Source organism: Notothenia rossii (assembly GCF_949606895.1).
Source record: "Notothenia rossii genome assembly, chromosome: 3".
NCBI lineage: Eukaryota > Metazoa > Chordata > Actinopteri > Perciformes > Nototheniidae > Notothenia > Notothenia rossii.
Genome location: NC_136901.1, coordinates 34685913 through 34705077, shown reverse-complemented (window position 1 = coordinate 34705077; position 19165 = coordinate 34685913). Strand labels below are relative to the sequence as shown.

The 19165-nt window shown below is 38.7% G+C and overlaps 3 protein-coding genes and 2 long non-coding RNA genes across 10 annotated transcripts; 3 read left to right on the top strand and 2 right to left on the bottom strand.

Annotated features, from left to right (window-relative positions):
* The first annotated feature begins 569 nt into the window (after nucleotides 1–569).
* Nucleotides 570–3783, top strand: LOC307032322. 2 transcript variants are annotated; one of them, XR_013806225.1, is made up of 4 exons: nucleotides 791–848; nucleotides 961–1027; nucleotides 2719–2782; nucleotides 3445–3783. It is a non-coding gene; the product is annotated as an uncharacterized lncRNA (long non-coding RNA). The 2 variants fall into 2 exon arrangements; XR_013806224.1 differs by having other exon boundaries at nucleotides 570–1027.
* LOC307032307 (putative E3 ubiquitin-protein ligase ariadne-2) lies at nucleotides 2042–5606 on the bottom strand. 2 transcript variants are annotated; one of them, XM_079670185.1, is made up of 5 exons: nucleotides 5421–5606; nucleotides 4477–4663; nucleotides 4296–4396; nucleotides 4051–4206; nucleotides 2042–2994 (listed from the first exon to the last, which is right to left on the bottom strand). In XM_079670185.1, the coding sequence occupies exons 1-5, from the start codon at nucleotides 5592–5594 to the stop codon at nucleotides 2533–2535; spliced, it is 1080 nt and encodes a 359-aa protein (XP_079526311.1). In that variant the 5' UTR covers nucleotides 5595–5606; the 3' UTR covers nucleotides 2042–2532. The 2 variants fall into 2 exon arrangements, with proteins under 2 accessions (XP_079526311.1, XP_079526312.1); XM_079670186.1 differs by lacking the exon at nucleotides 5421–5606 and adding an exon at nucleotides 4767–4841.
* Nucleotides 5106–6359, top strand: LOC307032323. The gene is made up of 3 exons (XR_013806226.1): nucleotides 5106–5156; nucleotides 5576–5947; nucleotides 6080–6359. It is a non-coding gene; the product is annotated as an uncharacterized lncRNA (long non-coding RNA).
* Nucleotides 6360–6703: 344 nt separating this feature from the next.
* On the bottom strand, nucleotides 6704–12692 carry LOC307032305 (ubiquitin carboxyl-terminal hydrolase 12-like). Of its 4 annotated transcripts, none has more exons than XM_079670180.1 (13): nucleotides 12539–12692; nucleotides 11009–11105; nucleotides 10722–10818; nucleotides 9581–9693; nucleotides 9422–9492; nucleotides 9196–9321; nucleotides 8823–8918; nucleotides 8574–8702; nucleotides 8364–8492; nucleotides 8247–8284; nucleotides 8064–8095; nucleotides 7734–7967; nucleotides 6704–7646 (listed from the first exon to the last, which is right to left on the bottom strand). In XM_079670180.1, exons 2-13 carry the CDS (start codon nucleotides 11082–11084, stop codon nucleotides 7516–7518), a joined length of 1272 nt encoding a protein of 423 aa, XP_079526306.1. In that variant the 5' UTR covers nucleotides 11085–11105; nucleotides 12539–12692; the 3' UTR covers nucleotides 6704–7515. The 4 variants fall into 4 exon arrangements, with proteins under 4 accessions (XP_079526306.1, XP_079526305.1, XP_079526308.1 ...); XM_079670179.1 differs by having other exon boundaries at nucleotides 12591–12627; XM_079670182.1 differs by having other exon boundaries at nucleotides 8574–8675; nucleotides 12591–12627.
* Nucleotides 12693–15071: 2379 nt separating this feature from the next.
* On the top strand, nucleotides 15072–17509 carry LOC307032309 (E3 ubiquitin-protein ligase ARIH2-like). Its single transcript, XM_079670188.1, has 4 exons — nucleotides 15072–15347; nucleotides 15434–15534; nucleotides 16084–16239; nucleotides 16640–17509. The coding sequence occupies exons 1-4, from the start codon at nucleotides 15125–15127 to the stop codon at nucleotides 17099–17101; spliced, it is 942 nt and encodes a 313-aa protein (XP_079526314.1). The 5' UTR covers nucleotides 15072–15124; the 3' UTR covers nucleotides 17102–17509.
* The last annotated feature ends 1656 nt before the right edge of the window (nucleotides 17510–19165 follow it).

Genomic DNA, 19165 nt, shown 5'->3' with positions numbered 1-19165 from the left:
GTATTCTTTGATTATGAACACTGTTGTCCACGCCTCAGTTCATGTTTCCCTGTCTGTACAAGCAGCAGGCATTTGGTACCCCTGTGTATGAAAAATAGCTGACGCCTGTATTCTAAGGCTCGTTACAGCAGCTGTGTTGAGAGATTACATATTTCTTACTTCTGGATATGCAAACAGCAAGGTTGAACAAATGATGTTCTTTGGATAAGGATATATGACTAAACCTGCTATGTGTCAAAGAGTAAATCTTACAAATGCCTTCTGGAGCCTGCTCTCTCTCTAAGAAACATAGCTGGTAATGTGTTCCTGATTGACTGTTTGATTACCAACTTTTTGCCAATAAAAAGAGCAGGTTCGGGGACAGAACCTCAGCGTTGGTTTGGGCAGAGGCTGTGTGACTACTGTTTCTCAGCACATTTCTTTGTCAATTCTCGTTACTTTACTTGTTTCTTTACATTAATTTTGCGTTACTCAGCAACAGCGTAGCCAAAACTTAAAACGTAGGCCTACATGTGCACACATATAACAATTACTATTGCAATAAGGAAGGCACTCACTCAACATCATCACTCTGGGTTCGGGGGTCTTTAGCTACTAGCTTCGTGTTAGCATGTTGCCTGCAGGTGCTTGGAGAGGTTTGATGTTGTTGTGTTTGCAGCCAGCAATGCACCTTACCGTCACATTCCTGTCCTTTCTTCTGACACATTTAAAAATAATGGGCATACCTCCACCCCTCGAGAGTTATAGCTGTTGATGTCTCTGACTCTGTCTCAGTCTGCAGCTCAACCCCTGTGATAGCCGCATCTGGACAAGTCGCGCAAATGTTACGAAAATATAAACCTGCGTTGGTAATCCCTCTAGTGACTTGAAATATTTAAAATGTTAAAAGTTAGACCTATCTTATCTACCCCTGGAACCAGCTAAAACATTTATAAATGTTTATTATTTACTGTCGTGTAGGGTCACTCATTCACTGGATCAGCGAGCTGCATGAGAGACAGACGGGCTGTCAGGAGAGGGAGAGAGGGTAAGGAAAAGAGAGGCACATTTATTAAACCCGCCGTGTTATTAACAACCAAGTTACTGTAAACTTCTGAATAATGTAGTAACTACTATAGTCTATTCTGTCAAAAAGAGAATCTAGTATTTTTTTCGCGCAATGTTAGTAACTATAGTGTGATTATTACTGAATTTGTAACGCGTTACATTACTCTGTTACCGACAAATGTAATATTATTACAGTAAAGCCGCGTTACACCCAACTCTGGTAACTTCCATCTTCAGTGTCCGACATCAGTTCAAAGCTCTCCAGTGTAGCCTACTCCTTGTGTTCCAGTTTTCTGATCCAATAATTTTATAACAATGAGTGTGTAACATCATATTACTTTTGTTGATTTCACAAATTTGACATGAAAGGGGAAGATATGCATTGAGTTCAAACCGCAAAAACCTTAATAAATACGATGTGATCAAGGTTCAATAGTTTTTTATGATGCATCCTGATGCGATCAAGATTTTACGATGCATAATCTGATGTGATCAAGGTACAGTAAGTTTCCGATGCATCATCTGATGTGATCAATGATTTATCATCAAAAACATTGTACCTTGAATACATCATATTTTTTTTTTTTTACATTTAATCAATTGTGAGTGGTGGTCATTTTAACTGTCCTACACTTTTGTTTAGTTTGAGCTATGCATCATAGTTTAAAAACTGATCAGATGTTGTGTATGAAAAATCAGAATCTGAAAACTAGCAGTCAAATTAACTTAGTGGAGTGCGATACTTAATTAAATGTAAATTAAATGTGAAGAGAGGGTTTTTGTTCTTGCAGCACCGCTGAAAAATAACAATACAATAATAGTTTAAAATACCTCAGACACAGAGGTGAATATGCACAGCAACAACTCTATTGGTTTAAGGGAGACAGCAAATATAGAGAAAAACATATTCTGAATAAATGACAATAACTTTGAATATGTGTCACTCAAATATACAATACTGGCGACACTTACACTGTGAAAACTCATCCTGGGGTAATGGAGGTGTTGATGTTTTTATTAACTTGTACCACTTCCATTTAAACACATTTGAACGTCACACCGTAAAATGGCACAATGCCGCCACATTCTGGTCATTGCATTTACTTGCATTCAAAGTCAAAACAAATCCATTCTTCAATTCTTCTCCTTGGTGATTTTTTGCATAAACCTAATATGTGTCAGAGTGTATCTTATCTAACCAATGCCTTCTGGAGCATGCTCTTTCTGTAAGAAACATAGCTGTCTTCCTGATGAACTGTTTGATTACCAACTTGGGGTTGGTGAAAAGAGCAATTTAGAGGACTAATGGAGCTAATGCAGAAGGCAAATACTAAGTCAAAAACAAGCCTCAGATACATAAACTTACTCTATGGTAAAACAAATTCTGTATTTTCCTTTGGGTGAACACAAGAAATACAAACACAACTTTTGCTTTAGTTTGACTTCCTGAAACCACAGAGTTGAATCAACAGAAGCTGAGTCGCTTTATTTCCTCTGCCACACAGTTATGGTGGTCTGTCTGGGGGCAACACCACTCACACAACAAAAATAGAAAGACAATCTGTCCTCGTCCAGGCACTCTTCATAACGCTTCAGACAAACAAAACAGAACTTCACCTTACACCGCAGACAGCCAATGTATTTACATCTGCTTTTGTTATGCTCCACCAGTAAACCACAGGTGGGACAGGCCCGGACGGAGGGGCAGCCGGAGACCCCCTTCACGTCCTTAAAGGTGATATCATGGCAGGTGTTCAGTATATCCTGTGCTTTACTGATGCAGCCTTCATTTGCACACCGGTCTGGATAGGGAGATGGACCTTTCCATTCCTCCAGACACTGCCAGCAGAATGAAAAGGCCACGTTTGTTTTAGCCGTGCACATCACGCAGCAGACCCTCACGTTGTTTACGTCACTCCGCACGGCAGAGCACTTGCAGCCGGGACACTGTGAAGGGAAGTTGGATGAAACATATTAAGGATCAAATTCGTTTTCCAAGAACATTTGAGTATTATTAGTTTGGATCAGGGGTGTCCAAACTTTTTTCACCGAGGGCCACAAACAGAAAAATATACGAAGGGCTGGGCCGTTCACTAGAGGTATATTGCCTTATAAGTTCAGTTGTAAGTTAGCAAACTCAATCCAATGTAGGTAAATTATTCTTGATATTGAAAATGCTGTAAGAAAAAAACAGCTCACAGCTCTCCAGAGGGTTTATTTTATCGTGTTAGCAGCTCATTCCTTAAAACAGAAGCTTCACATTGATTATAATAAGGGGAAATATGAAGGGTAGATTTCAAGGTTCTTATGTCCGAAGGACATAAGAACTTATGTCTTATGTTATGAACTTATGTCTTATGAACTTATGTCTTATGTCTTATGTTCTTATGTCCGAAGGAGTCCGGACTCCTATCCATTCCCACATCCACACTCTGCAGCTTTGGGGACAGAGCCTTCTCAGTGGCAGCTCCTAGGCTCTGGAATTCCCTCCCCCAAGATCTCCGTGACTCTGAGTCCCTCACAGTCTTTCAGTCCCGCCTCAAAACACATCTTTTCAACTCTGCCTACCCATAAGCCCCCCTCCTCTCAATCAATTTCCTCTTGACTGCCTTTTTATTTATTTTACTATACTTACTTGTTTGCCTGTCCTTGTTTGTCTACCCTCCCTCATATTGTAAAGCGTCTTTGAGTCGTGAAAAGCGCTATATAAATAAAATGCATTATTATTATTATTATTATTATTATGTGAATTTGTAATTGGGCTTTTTTCTTATCAACCTCTAATGTTAGAACATATTTTCAACTTTAATTGACTGAATTTATTTGAACATGTGGCTTATTAACACATGAATACTGTGTAATATATATATTTTTTATTTTATATTTAAGAAGATCAATATAAGACAAGCAGATGCTTATTAAGTCATTATACTTTTAGAATTTGCTGATGGACGCATTTGGCCCACGGGCCGTAGTTTGGACACCCCTGCTTTAGATACTTACTGATTTGACGTCCAAGTATTCTTTAGCAGCTCTACTGAACATTTTCCTTTCAAAGTTTTCCATTTCTTCGGGGGTCAGAAGAGCCATTTTCCACACCTCGTCATACGGCCACTCAACATCACAGCCGGGTTGGCCACACACAAATCTGATTTCGCCCTTGGGGTTTGAAAAAAGACAAATTAAGAGATTGTTTTTTGCCACATTTTATTATTAATGTCAATATAAAAGATTAACTAGCACACTACCTGACCCAACAGCCGTTTACACCAGTTGGTGAGAGACATGGGGGTGACGGTATGACCGCAGGACATCTTGGCTCTGCGAGACTTGAAGTCATTGCACTCAACTACGAGAAACACAAAAAACAAATGTTACTGAGAAGTTAGATATATTAGAAATTAAATGTCAGGTTCTTTGGCTACTTACAATCGTGGTCGTCTTCTCCATCGACGAAAATAAATGTGGTGTCCTTTGGGTCATAACCCTTCTCCTGCTCAGCTGTTGCATTGTTGCTCTGTTGTCCAGAATCACTCCTTTGCTCAGTTGCTAAATTGCTTGGTTGTTCAGAATCAATCGCCTTCTGTCCAGTCGCCAAGTTGTTCGTTTGCCCAAACTGTAAAACAAATGTTGAAATTGCGGTAGAAAATGTCAAGGTTTACAGCGTATCTGTTGTTTTTAAAATAGTTTACGGTACACACGTTTGTAGAGTAAATTACCGTAAACAGGTTTATGTAAAGGGACATTCAAGAATTGGAGGACATTTCCTGTCCCACCACAAGCACTACTTGCACTTAGACAAAATGTAAATAAAGTTGTGGAAAAAGTGTTTTTAAAATATCAATCTCTAGCACCCTCTAAAATGGCGTTTTTATTTGTCCAACCTTCTTGGTGATTAACTTGCATGTCAAATATTACATTTAAAATAGGCCTTTTATTTACCTTTTTTGCTACTTAGTACTTTTATGTTGATACGTCTTTTGTATTGGTCAAAACCCTGCTACCAAAACCTATTAAGCACAAGGAGAGGAAGTGAAAAAACTGTAGGTCACATGACACAGAAGAAATGACATCATCAAGCCATGTGCTACTGCCATAGGTAGACAAAGGTAAGTCATTTTTTAAACTTCATATATTTTCCTTATCTTTTCTCTCTTGAGCGAACGTGGCCCTCTAACCAACGCAACCTTGTTACTCGTATCATCAGAATAAATCATTCTTGAGTTAAATTCACAAGTTTGTCCTTGCCTTGAAGTAGCTTTACATTCTCCAGCCAGCATCAATTCCTGAGGTTCAAGCTAACATTAGCATTGATATGCAACCCTGCTTCCCTCCATTCCAAGGCATATTTTTTACAATGCAGAATGACTTACATTTCTATCGTCAGTCGTCACATCAGTGCTTTGAAAATGACTTCTCCACGTCGCATCAGTCGGACTCCTTCTTAGTTTTCGATTCCCAAACGTTTTCCTCTGTGTACCGATCAGACTCTTGTGTTGTGCAAATGACTCCCTGTTCTTTTGCTCAGTTGTCAACGCGCTCCCCATCCCGACTCGACTCTACTCGTCCTCTTACTAAACAACAATGGCTACACAGATGATCATTCTCACCTAATGAGTCATGATATTCAGTCGCACCATGAACACGCCTTTAAAAAAAAAACATAAACACCTCTCACCTCAATCTTAGAATTACATTTGCGTTTGCATCACTGAACCAAAACAACCACACATACTCCTCACTGGCACATCAGGTACATTTGCGAAAATGACAATTCAACTCAGAGTAAGTGGACCCAGAGGAGAGGAAAAGGTCATCGATGTGTGCGAAAATGACGAGGATTTAAAGAAGATCACTGTAAAGCAGCTGAGAGAGAAGATTACTCGAGAACTAGAGATAAGTAAGTTTCTCCTTTTTATTATATGAAGATGTTTGTATTAATGCATATATAGGCTCATAGAATTGCAGATGCATGCGTTTAGTTTAAGAACTGTTGTAGCAAGCCCTGTTTTTTATTTTAATTCCTGTTCAGATGCAGACATCCGGATGGTGTACAGAACTGAGCAGCTGGAGGAGTCTGCCCTGCTGTTATCCTACGGGATCCGACACATGTCCACCATCCATACGCTGCTTATGCTGCCCGGAGGCATAATAGGATGAAGACGCAGGAGAGAAAAAAAGACTCTTAACAACAATGACCATCATTTAAAACCAAAAACTATGAAGATTGTAATGTAAAAAACTAAGCTTTTGTGCTTGCATATGTCTCTATCCTTTGTTTTACGCTTAAATAAATGTCCTTAATATGCTAATGCAGTTTGGATCATTTTATTTCTGGGGTCTAAAGTAATCTGCAATTACTAACAAACTACCAAGCTCATGACTACTACAAAAAATGCAGTATGGCGGGGTTAAATAACACAAGTTTTTTTGTTTGGGTGAAACCTGTATCCTTGGCTGACAGGCAGCTAGTCTCTGCCAGCAGTTAAACGGGTGCTTACCGCACTTCTGAATAGTTTAAATACCAGCTTTTGATGCCTCATCTTTATTCGATCGTGACCTTGTACGAAATGCTAAGTGACTCGGGTTACAAACCTGATAGAAATGCATGCAGAACAGTATATGCAAACAGCAAGCCAAACCAGTATGTCAGTAGGCGAGTTTGTTTAGCTTTATTTGGTATTTTACATGTCACAAAAGAATAAACCCCAAAACACAATAGGTAGAAATAGTTAAAGACACTGGATTGAAATCATTGTCTTCCATTCTACTAAAGGTTTGTGAAGGAGTTACGATGTAATATGATATACTAGATTGGATGCTGTAGACAAAAATGTTGTTGGCAATAACTGGGCTGAGCCACACATTGTACATAACAAACACGTATCATATATTTGGACTCTAAATAAAAATAGCTTAAAATAAATCATTTGTGCAACAGATACACTTTTGACTTTTATACGTGTGAAATAAGTCTGTAAGAAGATTAAAGCGGTAAGATAGTATAATCATATTGCACCTTATCAAAGTAAACGGAAAATAAACGGTCTAAGAACAGACCCCTGTGGTACACCACGCATTTGGCCATTTTCCAACTTCCATCCATTTATACTTAAAAAAAGATTGCAGACAATTCCAAAATCCTTGCTGATGTATAATATTTAGATAGTACATGGATCTATACTACATAAAGCAAAGTCATGAACATTATTTGTTGTGGGCCTGATTCATTCATAGTTTATCAGCTGGTTTCTTAAAATATCTGACACCAAAATAGCATACTGAGAAAACAGGACATAACAGTAAATACAACGTTATGATATATTGTTTCACATTTAGAGATACCTAATCGTGTTCCTTAACCATCAATTTACCAACTAGTGTTTTGAATGTTGAATCATCGCCTCTTCATCAGTACCTTGATAGCTTGAGGTGGAGCTGGTTGACATTTCAAAGCTGACATCCATACTAGTTTTTCAGAGTTGTTGCAAGTACGACAGAAATCACAATCACAATGGATGCAATGGCGCCGAGAGCAATATAAATATGATTCCTCTTGATGCCAAAGAAGCGATTGCTGGGCGGCTGACGATCCTTATCTGGTGGGAAGATAAAATAGATATGAATTTACTACAACAAACTCTTCAAAAAATGCCATTCAAAAGAAGGATCAGAAATGTTAATACCCTTTGTCGTTTCACATTCCTCTACTTCCATTTTGCTTGTTTTTGGATTGGGGAGATCATCTTCCATGACGATTTCCACATTGTTTGCGTCCTTTTCATGTCTTGTCTGATCCTTCGGTTTCTTTGTATCTTTGCTGATTTGTATTTGTCTGTCTTGATCTTGGCTCTCATGCCTGTTTTCTTTGTCATCATGGGTCCTTCCTCTTTGGTCTTTCCCCTCGTCTTTGAGACTTTCTGAGGGTGTAAAGTGGAGGGAAACATCAACGTTAATCAATAATCTGTTAATATCCCACGCTTTAATGCTTTCTTGATGTACTATTCTGATCTTACCTCTGTACACGAGCAGATATGCACTGCTGGAACTGTTGAACAACCATTTTGAAGTGATAGAACAACAAAGAGTTGAGAACATACAGTTAACATGACTAAATGTATTAGAGAATATATCATAAGATCTTCTCAGAAAATGTAGTCCTTAATATGCTCCAAAAAAGTATAATTAATGGATCATACCTATAAGTCCCGGTTTGTGCAAATGGTTGCTCTTCAACCTGCAACATTTAACAAATAGAAATATGTGAGGATTTTCAATATGTGCCATGCTAATGGATGCGTTAAATGAATCCTCACCTTGTTGACGGTGTCGTCGTTGAACTCATACCAGGTTTTGTCCTCATTGGACAGGAGGGTGGCGGTGTAATGTCCACCTCTCAGACTGCCATAGTGATTCACCATCCCATACAGCGAGTACTTCTTGTCCTATGATAAAGAGCAGAGACGGGTGTATAAGAACATTTAAAAGTGTATTAATGAACATCTTTTAAAGTTTCTCCCCCTTGCCTTTTTCTGTAATGTATATGGCACGTCCACACTGCAGTCGGATTTGAAATATGACATGGTGTTGAAGTCAAATTCAAATCTCTTCAGGAGTAGGACCAAAATCTGGGGAAATGTATCCATGTCACATCCCTGAACAACACAAGAAGATATTCAACACTGCAGCTTTTGTAAAACAGACAAAACAAATAGTCAAATATTCATTTGACTCTGAATGTGTTCAGGCCCCATTTGGCTTTGGACTCCACTCACACTTGTCGCCTCTGTTTTCTTTTCACACTCGCTGCAGTACACCATGTTGTCTCCACTGTATGATTTTGTCTCAAAAGTCCTTTCAAAGCCTCTTACCTGTAAAAACAAAAACGTTGTTGTTCAACTCCAAATTAGATTACCAATTCTACATCTTCATAAAAACTGCCCTTTTTAATTTATTCTTTCACAGGCAGTGGTTTTATTGGTTGTAATGTATTGCTTTATTATTGGTTAAAAATGTGTACTTCTGGCTCACTTATTAGATTCAGACAAAAACATGTGTACTAATTAACTTAAAGCACTTAACTCCATATGAATGATCACTTATTTTTAAAGGCAGTAAAACAGTAAAAAACTAAGAAATGCTGCCTACCACGTTGTAGGTTGCATCAGGGGTATTTGTTAGCGACAGTGGAAGAGTCCAGAATGGATTTGTCTCTTCGTTGATGATGTGGCCTTTGGAGCATTTTGTCATGTATATCAGCTGTCCTTGGAAAACCTTGAGATAAAAATATCCTTATTATTATTGTTATTAATAATATAGTAACGCCTTTTTCCAATTGGTTGACTGACAACTCAATAGATTTGTAAGCGCTCACCTCAGAGGCGTTTGGACTGACTTTATGTAAAATCAACTCCAGGCATTCGGCAGCATCACGTTGTTGATGAACTGAAAATCAAATGTACATTAGATAACAGTAAAGCATTTCAGCCATGTCACTTTCTTCCTTGTTTTTATTGGTTGCTGAAATACTTACCATTTTTAATCCCCAAACTCTCTGTGATGTTTTCTGTTCCACATTTTTCTACTTTAATTTTCTTAAACACTTCCCCCAGCTCTTGATCCGTGATCCATGATTCTGGATCCAACCTGTAGAAATTAGGATTTTATGGGTGAACATTTATCCGTTTTAACTTTACATAATCACTGATAAAGAGTCGAAGTTGATGCAGCTTGAGCCTTTGATGGTAATATTTGCTGTCTGAGGTGAGAGCAGTCCCATAAATATATTTAAATGTACATTTGCAAGCATGTATATTTGTCCGTTTATCAAATATATGGCAGACTTTAGTTGTGAAGTCTTGCTTGAGTTTTGAAGTACTTTCGATTTCTCTTCTTGCAAGGTTTACAACTCCTCACCAAACACACTACAGACTCTCAGATGTAACACTTAAAGGTCCCATGTCATGGCTATTTCTACTGATCATAATTCCATTGTTGAGGTCTACTAGAATAGATTTACAATATGCAATTTTCCAAACTCACATTGGTTTCTCATACAGCATCTCTGCATAGTATCTGTATTCACTCTCTGTCCTAAACGGCTTGTTGGAGCTCCTGCCCCCCCTCCCTATGAACCCACTGTGCTCTTATTGGTCAGCTCACCCACTCTGTTCTGATGAGTCCACACACTCACAGCCAGGCTACGAGTGTGTGTGTGTGTGTGTGTGTGTGTGTGTGTGTGTGTGTGTGTGTGTGTGTGTGTGTGTGTGTGTGTGTGTGTGTGTGTGTGTGTGTGTGTGTGTGTGTGTGTGTGTGTGTGTGTGTGTGTGTGTGTGTGTGTGTGTGTGTGTGTGTGTGAGGAGCCGTTAAGTCACTATACTCGTTAACGTCACTATACTCAGGAAGAAAAAAATGGAAAAAGAAAAATCCCCAACAAGGCGTTCTGGGTCAGCATAGACAGGTATTTTCTGATTTAGAGTTTTACTCGCTACAGGGTGTACTTTGAGGGTTTGCGACTCTGCAGACCGTTTACATGCATAAAAACCTTCATAACACACAAGGGGACGGTTAATAACCAGAAAAACATGACATGGGACCTTTAACACATTTACTGTAGCTACTTCACACAGTTGTCTTTTCTATATTTTCTCCAGATGAAAGCAGCTGTTTCCAACCTGTCATGGAGTTCTGGCGTCATGAAGAGAACTTGGAGGACACTGTTGAGGTAACACGTGGCTCCCTGATTATACAGACCATAATGAAGCTGAGTAGCTAGAACAAAAGGAGAACAAATAGGTTAAATATGTGCAAAATGTATAGACCCATAGGACGCTGAACCAAAATCAGTGCTATAGATCAAAACATGTTACAAAAGACTTTATTCAGCTTTCACTCTCCAGGAAATAGGTGCATAACGTCAATGAAAGGGATTTGCAGTATCATTGGATCATTTGTACTTCACCTGCATCTTCTTTGCCTTTTGGTTTCTTTGCTGGTGCTTTCCCCTCCTCATGGGATCTTTTTCTGGAGCTGCTCATCTTTTCTCTTCAATCTTTCCTCTGAAAAAAGAATTGTTATTTGTCACGAGCTTGTAAGTTCCCATCATCCAATGCAATACGATTAGGTGCTTGTTTCCGAGTAGTTTTTCGAATCATTTTCGTGTTCTAAAATGTAGTCTAACTACATTCTGATGCTGCAGTACCGCCCACTGATCCAAACACTTGGATTCAGTTTAGTACAGAAGGAGATACATCTGGTGTTTTGTAGCCGCTAATGGTGCAATATTTAATATGCCAACTGAAGTCTGTCATCTCATGAATAGTACCAGTAATACCTGTGATAAGTGTTTTGTATTGACATAATGACATCATTAACTTGGCAAAATTTGGTGTGAAGAAGAATTCACCTGGCGTTTATTCTTCTCCAGGAAATTAAAAATAATAAGACCAGTTATGGGAATAATGATGGTTCCGCGTTCAATCCGATAAAAACTAAACTTCCCTCATTCCAAACTGGTTATCAAAGGTTATACATTGTTATTCTTCTGTGGCTCCAGTTGAAGTGGTTTTATGTCTTTGCTTCTGGTACCGATCACTACATTGAATTTAAATCCCTATAACCCCATTTCAGTTTCTCATTTATTTATTTTTAACACATCTTTTAGCTCCATTAACAAATCTTCCATTTTCCTTCCATTTCTGCCTGTAACTACAACTGCGGGACTGGACGAATCTAAGCATGTTGACACTAACAATATCACTTGTTGCATTACTCAGCCATAGGGGGTCTTATTATAGAGTGTTGTCCAATAGGTGGCGCTGTCCCTCCTTTGGACACTTCCTAAACTACATCTACACCACAGAATACATGAGGATATTCACTTAAAGCAAATATTGATATTTTCCATTAAGATTCAATGGACTTGCACTTAAACATAAAAACTGCTTGCAAATCAATTTAATTAGATTTACGTTTAATTGGGATGTTTTCACTTCATGAATCCATACTTTCCTTGTAATTAACTAGCAAAAACGTAGAAATATTCCGATCCAGCACAGACTCAAATGTATTAAAAAAGTACTCAGAAAATCTCTGAAGTCATCGTTACGTTACTGTTAGCCGTTTACAGAAAGTCCCTCTCTCTCATGATTTTACTTACCACACCCAGTTCTCGTGTGGTAGGCCTAAGTGTTTGTCACTAAAAATAACCACAGTTTTCTTTCTTTCTTGTTTCTTTGTTGTGATTTGCTAATACAGTACGTACTACCGTGAGTTTACATTCTGAACAAAGTGCATCTGTTTAATGCCAATAAATACAACGTTTCTGCGACGTTAACAACAAACACACATCGATGATACTGTGATACACTTCAATGACACTTCGTATAATGTTACCATTTGAATCCCTGACTGACCCATGACAGAAAATAAGAAAACACTATACATATCTTTAGTACAGATTCAAATTAAATCGCTGTCGGGATAACTTTACCAAGATAAAAGTATATGCCTTTCAGCTGATAGGAACAAGTGTGGTTACTCACTGACAGCTGATCCGCACACACTGACTGAGGAGTGGCATCTTCTGGAAGTCTTAACCAGCAACTTAAGATGCATTATTATTAGCTTTGCCAACTAACTTGTAAGGATTATTAATTACTTAACGTTATGACAGCTTAAGTTTGAATACAATACGTTTATAATTAAGTCACAAATTATAGTCCCAGGAAACGTACATTTCGATCTAACGATCATTAGATTTGAATTAAGGTCAAAATAATACTTCAGATAAGATAAGATTGACTTTATTGATTCCAAATGCATTAGTCACAGCAGCATTTAGGGACAAAATGTGAAAATGAGAGCAGAAAATAAAAAATATATAAAATAGAAACATCTCAAAATAGAAAGTAAAACTAAAAAGTAAGAAATATACATATTGACAGTGAAAGATAACAATCTGTGGACTAATATGCAATATAATAATATATTTATTTTGTTAGCGCTTTTACAGGTGCTCAAAGTCGCTTTACAGAGATAGTGAAAAGAAAAGAACAGCAAATAAATATAGTTAAAGTCACATTAAAATCAAGCAACACAAGTTTTTTGAAGGTGGTGAGGTCAGTGCAGTCTCTGATGGGTTGTGGGAGTGAGTTCCAGAGGGAGGGGGCAGCGACGGAGAAGGCTCTGTTTCCCCAGGTCCGGTGATTGATGTTGGTGGGGATGGATAGGAGGTTGGCTTCTGATGAGCGGAGGCAGCGGGAAGGGGTGTGGTGGTGCAGCAGGTCTGTGAGGTAGGGGGGGGGCTTTGTGCGTTATGAGCAGGACAATATGTTTTTGTTGGCTAGTTATTTTGATTGTAACCAGGCTATTAGTTGGTTTCTGACATTCATGTTCTCCCCCCATTCCTTCTGAGAAATTATTGATTTCCCAGAAGGACATTTCCTGCTGCTAATTATAGAATAACTGGGTGTGGCATTTCCTGGTTTTAATCATCCTTGATTGACACATCATAATGAAAGCATCTCCTTGGCACACTGATGTCTAAAAGAATGTACAATGGGGAGTTTTCCTCAAGAAAGACTAGAATAAAAATAGCAACAGATTGACAGTAAAAGAGCTCATCGTGCTATTGTCTGGAGTTAACGGGGAAAACCACCTAGTCTTCACTTTGTAGAGACTTTCAGAGAAATATGAAAGAAAGACAAAAAGTGATTACATGAACAGACTTTAAATTGGAGCATATCTTACATATTATAATAAACCATTAAGGAGGAGGTTTAAAGATAGATTTTATTTTACAGTTAAATACATATATTTCGGTGTATTTTTAGATCATAATAGGCAACATTAATGGTCAGGTTTCATCATATATCCAGTCTATGGTGTTCTTCCTATCATGCCTCCGGGCAGCATCAGCAGGGTGTGGATGGTACTCATGTGTTTGATTCCGTAAGATAACAGCAGGGAGGATTCCTCAAGAATATCCGTTCTGAACACCATCCGGATATCATCACCTAAAATAAATAAAGAGACCATTTTTTTATTTATTTGTTGACCTTAGATGCAGACTTTTCCACGCCTCTATTGGGAATCCCCAGAGGGAGATTTCCCATCATCTGTTATGCTCAGAAAGATAAGCAAATGTTTTTGTTCAGGCCTTTTTCCTCATAAAGACACTACACAGTATTTTCTAATGTTTTCTTAACTCAATCATCTGACTAGTTCAAACTGCATTGAAACCTTTTGTTATCATCTTTAGGCCTGGCTTAAACTCTAATTCCACACAAACACATATATTTTTGTATAGGTTAAAACTGTGTTGAGTTCTCATATTAGGCTTGTATAAGTAACACTCTACAAAGTCCACATTGTAAACAATCAGTGGTGGAAAGTAACTAAGTACATTTACTCTAGTACAATACTTAAGTACAATATAAGTACTTGTACTTGAGTATTTACATTGTTTGCTATTTTACTTTAATGATGTGAAATATAATCAACACTTAACACTCCATCTGGATAATGACTTCTTTTATTTGTTCTACTTTTACTTGAGTAACATTTTGAATGCAGGACTTTTACTTGTAACAGAGTATTCCTACACTCTGGTACTTTTACTTAAGTACAAGATGAGTATACTTCTCCCTTCTTCTTGAATTAACAAGAATGCCATCTGCCTCTGGCTCTACATGTAAGCATATTAATATTTGTCGTATTAACTTAAACACCCTATATCCTAAATAAAGAATGACGTCAAACATACCTATCTTCATGTCCCGCACAATTCTCTTCTTCAGCTGCAACACGGTGATTCTCTTCAAATCTTCCGCATCCTCGCACAGATCCAGGACCTTCTCGTCTCCTCGGGGGCCATTCACCCTTAGCTGGACTTTCATGTTGGCTCTTGAGTCTTTTCACTGTGAGGAAATTGCATGAAGTGGGTAACAGCAATTGCAAATGATCCTATTATAAGAATAAAAAAAAACACTCCGCCTCACCTGTAACTCTACGTCACGTGACTTCATGGAATTTAAAGCAGGTCAGCCAGTCATGGTTGTTTGATAAAGCTTTCAACATGGGAGGCAAACTCTCAGCTCCACGCAGAGAGAGAATAAATGAAAGGCAGTGTATTCGTGACATTTGGACTCATGAAGATGTCTCAGGATTTAATGAAAGATTCGTAGGCTGTGAAGACGAGTTGAGCTCTGGAGAAAGCAGCTGGACCGAAACAAAAGAGAAATGTTACGACCCACAAGACGCCACTTTTACATTTGTGGAGGGAGATGATGATTTAGATTGTAAGTATATTCTCACATTTACCTGATATTTTTGTTATTTTAAACGCCCCTTAACACTGTTTTTATCTGCTTGTGTTGTCTCACAGTTTTGTGTGAGGACTATAAGTCTCTCAGAGCGAAGATGTCCTGCGGCCATGCTGTCACTCCGATGTCTCTCACCATCTGGTGTCGCTATTTGCTGGACAGTGTAAGCTGTTTACACCCCCATTCATACATGCTTTAGCGACTAGCCTACACTTTTTCTCACAAAATTGCATAGCGGCAGTGTATGTAGTAAACAGTAATCTTATTTAAGATTTGTAATTGTAATAGTAGGTAGGCCTATAGTTTTTAAAAGATTGATTTTGGTTCATATCAGCGACTAATAGGCTAAAAATAACATTTTATACTTGAATTGTTTATACTTTAAAGGCAACTCAACATGCTTATTGTCAGGTTGTATTTCGGTTTTGTACCGAACATGTATACATGCTTTAATGTTAAAAAAACACGTTGTTTGTTATCAAACTGTCTGAAGACACCTGTATTCCCCGTCGGTGTGAAACGCTCCGTTTTGGGGCCTGTCTCTTTAAGAACCCAGTCTGCTCTAATCGGCTCCAGAGGAAATTAGGTACTTTTCCTCAGGTAGTGGGTGGAGATACTGAGATGGGGGAGGTGTATACAAACAAATGCTGAAAAAGTGAGTTTTTCATTATATGTTCCCTTTAATTTAATTTAATTTTTGTATATATCTTAGGGTGAGTGCAATTTTGTGTGTGGTCAAACTGACTGCGATGTCGAGTGGCCCTTCGAGGAGGTGTGCAAAATGGCCCTCCTGACTGAAGAAGAACTTGAATACTTTGAGAAGACAGTGTTCAGTAACGCTGCCAAGGATTACCTGGGCGTTAAATCAGTAAGTATAACATTGACGGCATTTACAGACTTGTTCTAAATATTTGTTCACTATCAAAAACATGCCTTTTTCAAGCATAATGTACACTGCCTTAAATTCTTTATTATGTGTATATATTTATATTGTGTATTTAATATTATACTATCGATATATATCCTTCATTATTGATTAATGTGTATATTCACTGTTTTAGTATTTTGTTAATCATCTACTGCTAATATGTTTATCTTTATTGTTTGTATTTAAAAAAAAAAAAGGGTTTTATTTTTTTATTCACTGGCAATATCTTATCTATCTGCTGCTGTGATGGAAGATAACGAATTTTTTTTTAGATTAATAAAGTTTATATTATCTTATTCAGAATTTTAAAACAACGACATTTGATTTCTTCCTTGAACAGTGTCCTGGTTGCAGTTCTCGTGTGGTAAGAAGTGACCTCCATGACCTCTGTGTCCAATGCCCAGTGTGCACAGCCAGGAGAAGGCGGGGTTATAAATTCTGCTGGCAGTGTTTGAAGAAATGGAAAGGTCCAGCTCCCCGTTCAGACCACTGTGCAAATAGAGACTGCCAGAGCCCACTGGACATACTGAGAAACTGCCCAGACATCACCTTTGAGGACGTGGAAGGGGTCTCCGGCTGCCCCTCCATCCGTGCCTGTCCCACCTGTGGTTTGCTGGTGGAGCACAACAGAACCCAATGTAAAAACGTGTTCTGTGCCCGCTGTAAAGTGGAGTTCTGTTTCGTCTGCCTGAAGCTCACTGAAGAGTGTGTGGATGAGGACGACATATCCTCCTTTTACAGACTTTGTCCCAGTGGTGTAGCACCGAGGCAGACCTCCGTACCCGTGTGGCAGAGGACATGACTCTTATAATAACAACTTTAAAAAGATTTAAAAGGGTCTTCAGAATCACCATAACTGTTATTACCTAGAAAACCTCTTACCTGCTTTCTTTCTCAAACCCCAAACATGTTGCCTATTATGATTTTTTGATTATTTAACATTCTTTGTATTCTATGCTTTGTTTTCTTTTTAATTTAGTGAGAGACAATTAATAATAATAATAACAAATAATGATATGTAACATTTGTTTATTTAACAAGGTTGGCACAAGGGGGAAGATATGCATTGAGTATGTACTAACAGCAAAAGCATGGATGGGATGAAAGCTAAATAAAAAGGGACGTGTTCAAGGTAGTTTTTAGTGTGGAAATGTTAAATGCTTTATACTTTTGGGTAGTTTGACTTATATGCATCATGTCTTGGGAGTCGGGAGGCCTGATAATTTATTCCGGCAAATTACTCAGACCCACTAATTGACCTAACAGAAGTTATTGAGTCTGTGTAAGTTTGCTGCTTGGCTCAGATCCACCAACGTCAGCAAGATCTCACCTCTATTATCTCCTGAAGAACCAGGTTCAATTAACTGCTGTTTCAATTCAGACGACCCGCTAAATCTGTTTAAGCGATCCCGAAGGTTTTTGATATCAGTGAAGGAGGTGTGGCCCTACCTAAGTGTGAGTGTGGCAGAGTGCAATCTTACCTTTGAAGCAGGAGAGGAGAGCGCTGATGTCTTTTAAGTTGTCCCAATCCAAAAGGTGGGATCAGTTTATTTGAAGAAAAATTGGTCCAAATGTATACAGGGTTTTTACCTTCTCTCGTTACAACATGACAATCCTACAAAACATATCATGCTGTGGTCATGTTCTAATATGAAACATCAATTCACAGTTTTACATGTATTACACTAAATTGTAACTTCAACTGCCCAATTCAGTTGTCACATTTAAAATCGTCCGACAGAATTTAGAGGCATCTCCTCATAAATGACCGGTGATAATAAAAAGCACATTCAAACTTTCATTCAACAAATCAATTCATAAACACATTTAGTCCCGCATGAATTGGGAGGGCCTTTCCTCACAGGTGGCAGGGTGCTAAACTTTCAACACACATCAATTCATTCAGCTTTCAACAAATACATTTACTCCGCATTCAACAAAGAAATTCAAGCGATAGTTACCAAGTTTGAGAGAACCTAACCGAGGCAAAAACCCAGCTCTCCACGGAGAGAGCTTACCGGAGAGAGCATATGGGGAACCCCCCCCCCCCCCCCCCCCCCCCCCCTCCTCTCTCGAGTTTGCTCCCTCTCTGCTAGTGTTTTTATGCTCGAAACAGGACAGAAAAACCTAAAGACACCTCCTCCATATCCATATTTGTGGAAAGTGGGCATGGCCTCTGATGTACAGGTCTTGCAAAAATATTATTCTCGGCTATGGCACAAATCAATCAATCAATGTTTATTTATATAGCCCAATATCACAAATGTGACATTTGTCTCAGTGGACTTTACAGTTTGTACAGAATATCAGTATGACAATACGACACCCTCTGTCCTTAGACCCTCACATCGTACAAGGAAAAACTTCCAGAGAAAAACCCACAGTTTAAAGGGAACATGGGAGAAACCTCAGGGAGAGCAACAGAGGAACGGACAGACGTGCAATAGTTGCCGTGTGTAAATTGAAAAGATAATACATTTACAACATAGGTAGACCAAATGTTTGGAAATGCAAGTGTCTATAATAGGAAGATGAATCCACGAGGATGTCAGCAATCTTGTGGGAGCCATCAGGGAAGTAGTATGGTGAGAGTCTGGCAGGACCGCAGAGACAGGTTCAGCCACGACTCGAAGACTCAGATCCAGTGCTCAGGATCCAGGACACACGACCACAGCAACAGGATTAGCCTCGACTCAGGATCCCGGCGTATATATGGACACAAAAAAGAGATTTGGGGGAAACTGGGTTAATCGGAACATGAGAGTACACAGGTACAAAGGCCTTTTTGGGGCCTCAGTCTTTCCCCAAAAAGTCAGGAGCCCACCCCCTGTGCACTGCTGTGGGAAGAAGAAACTGTCTCCCCTCC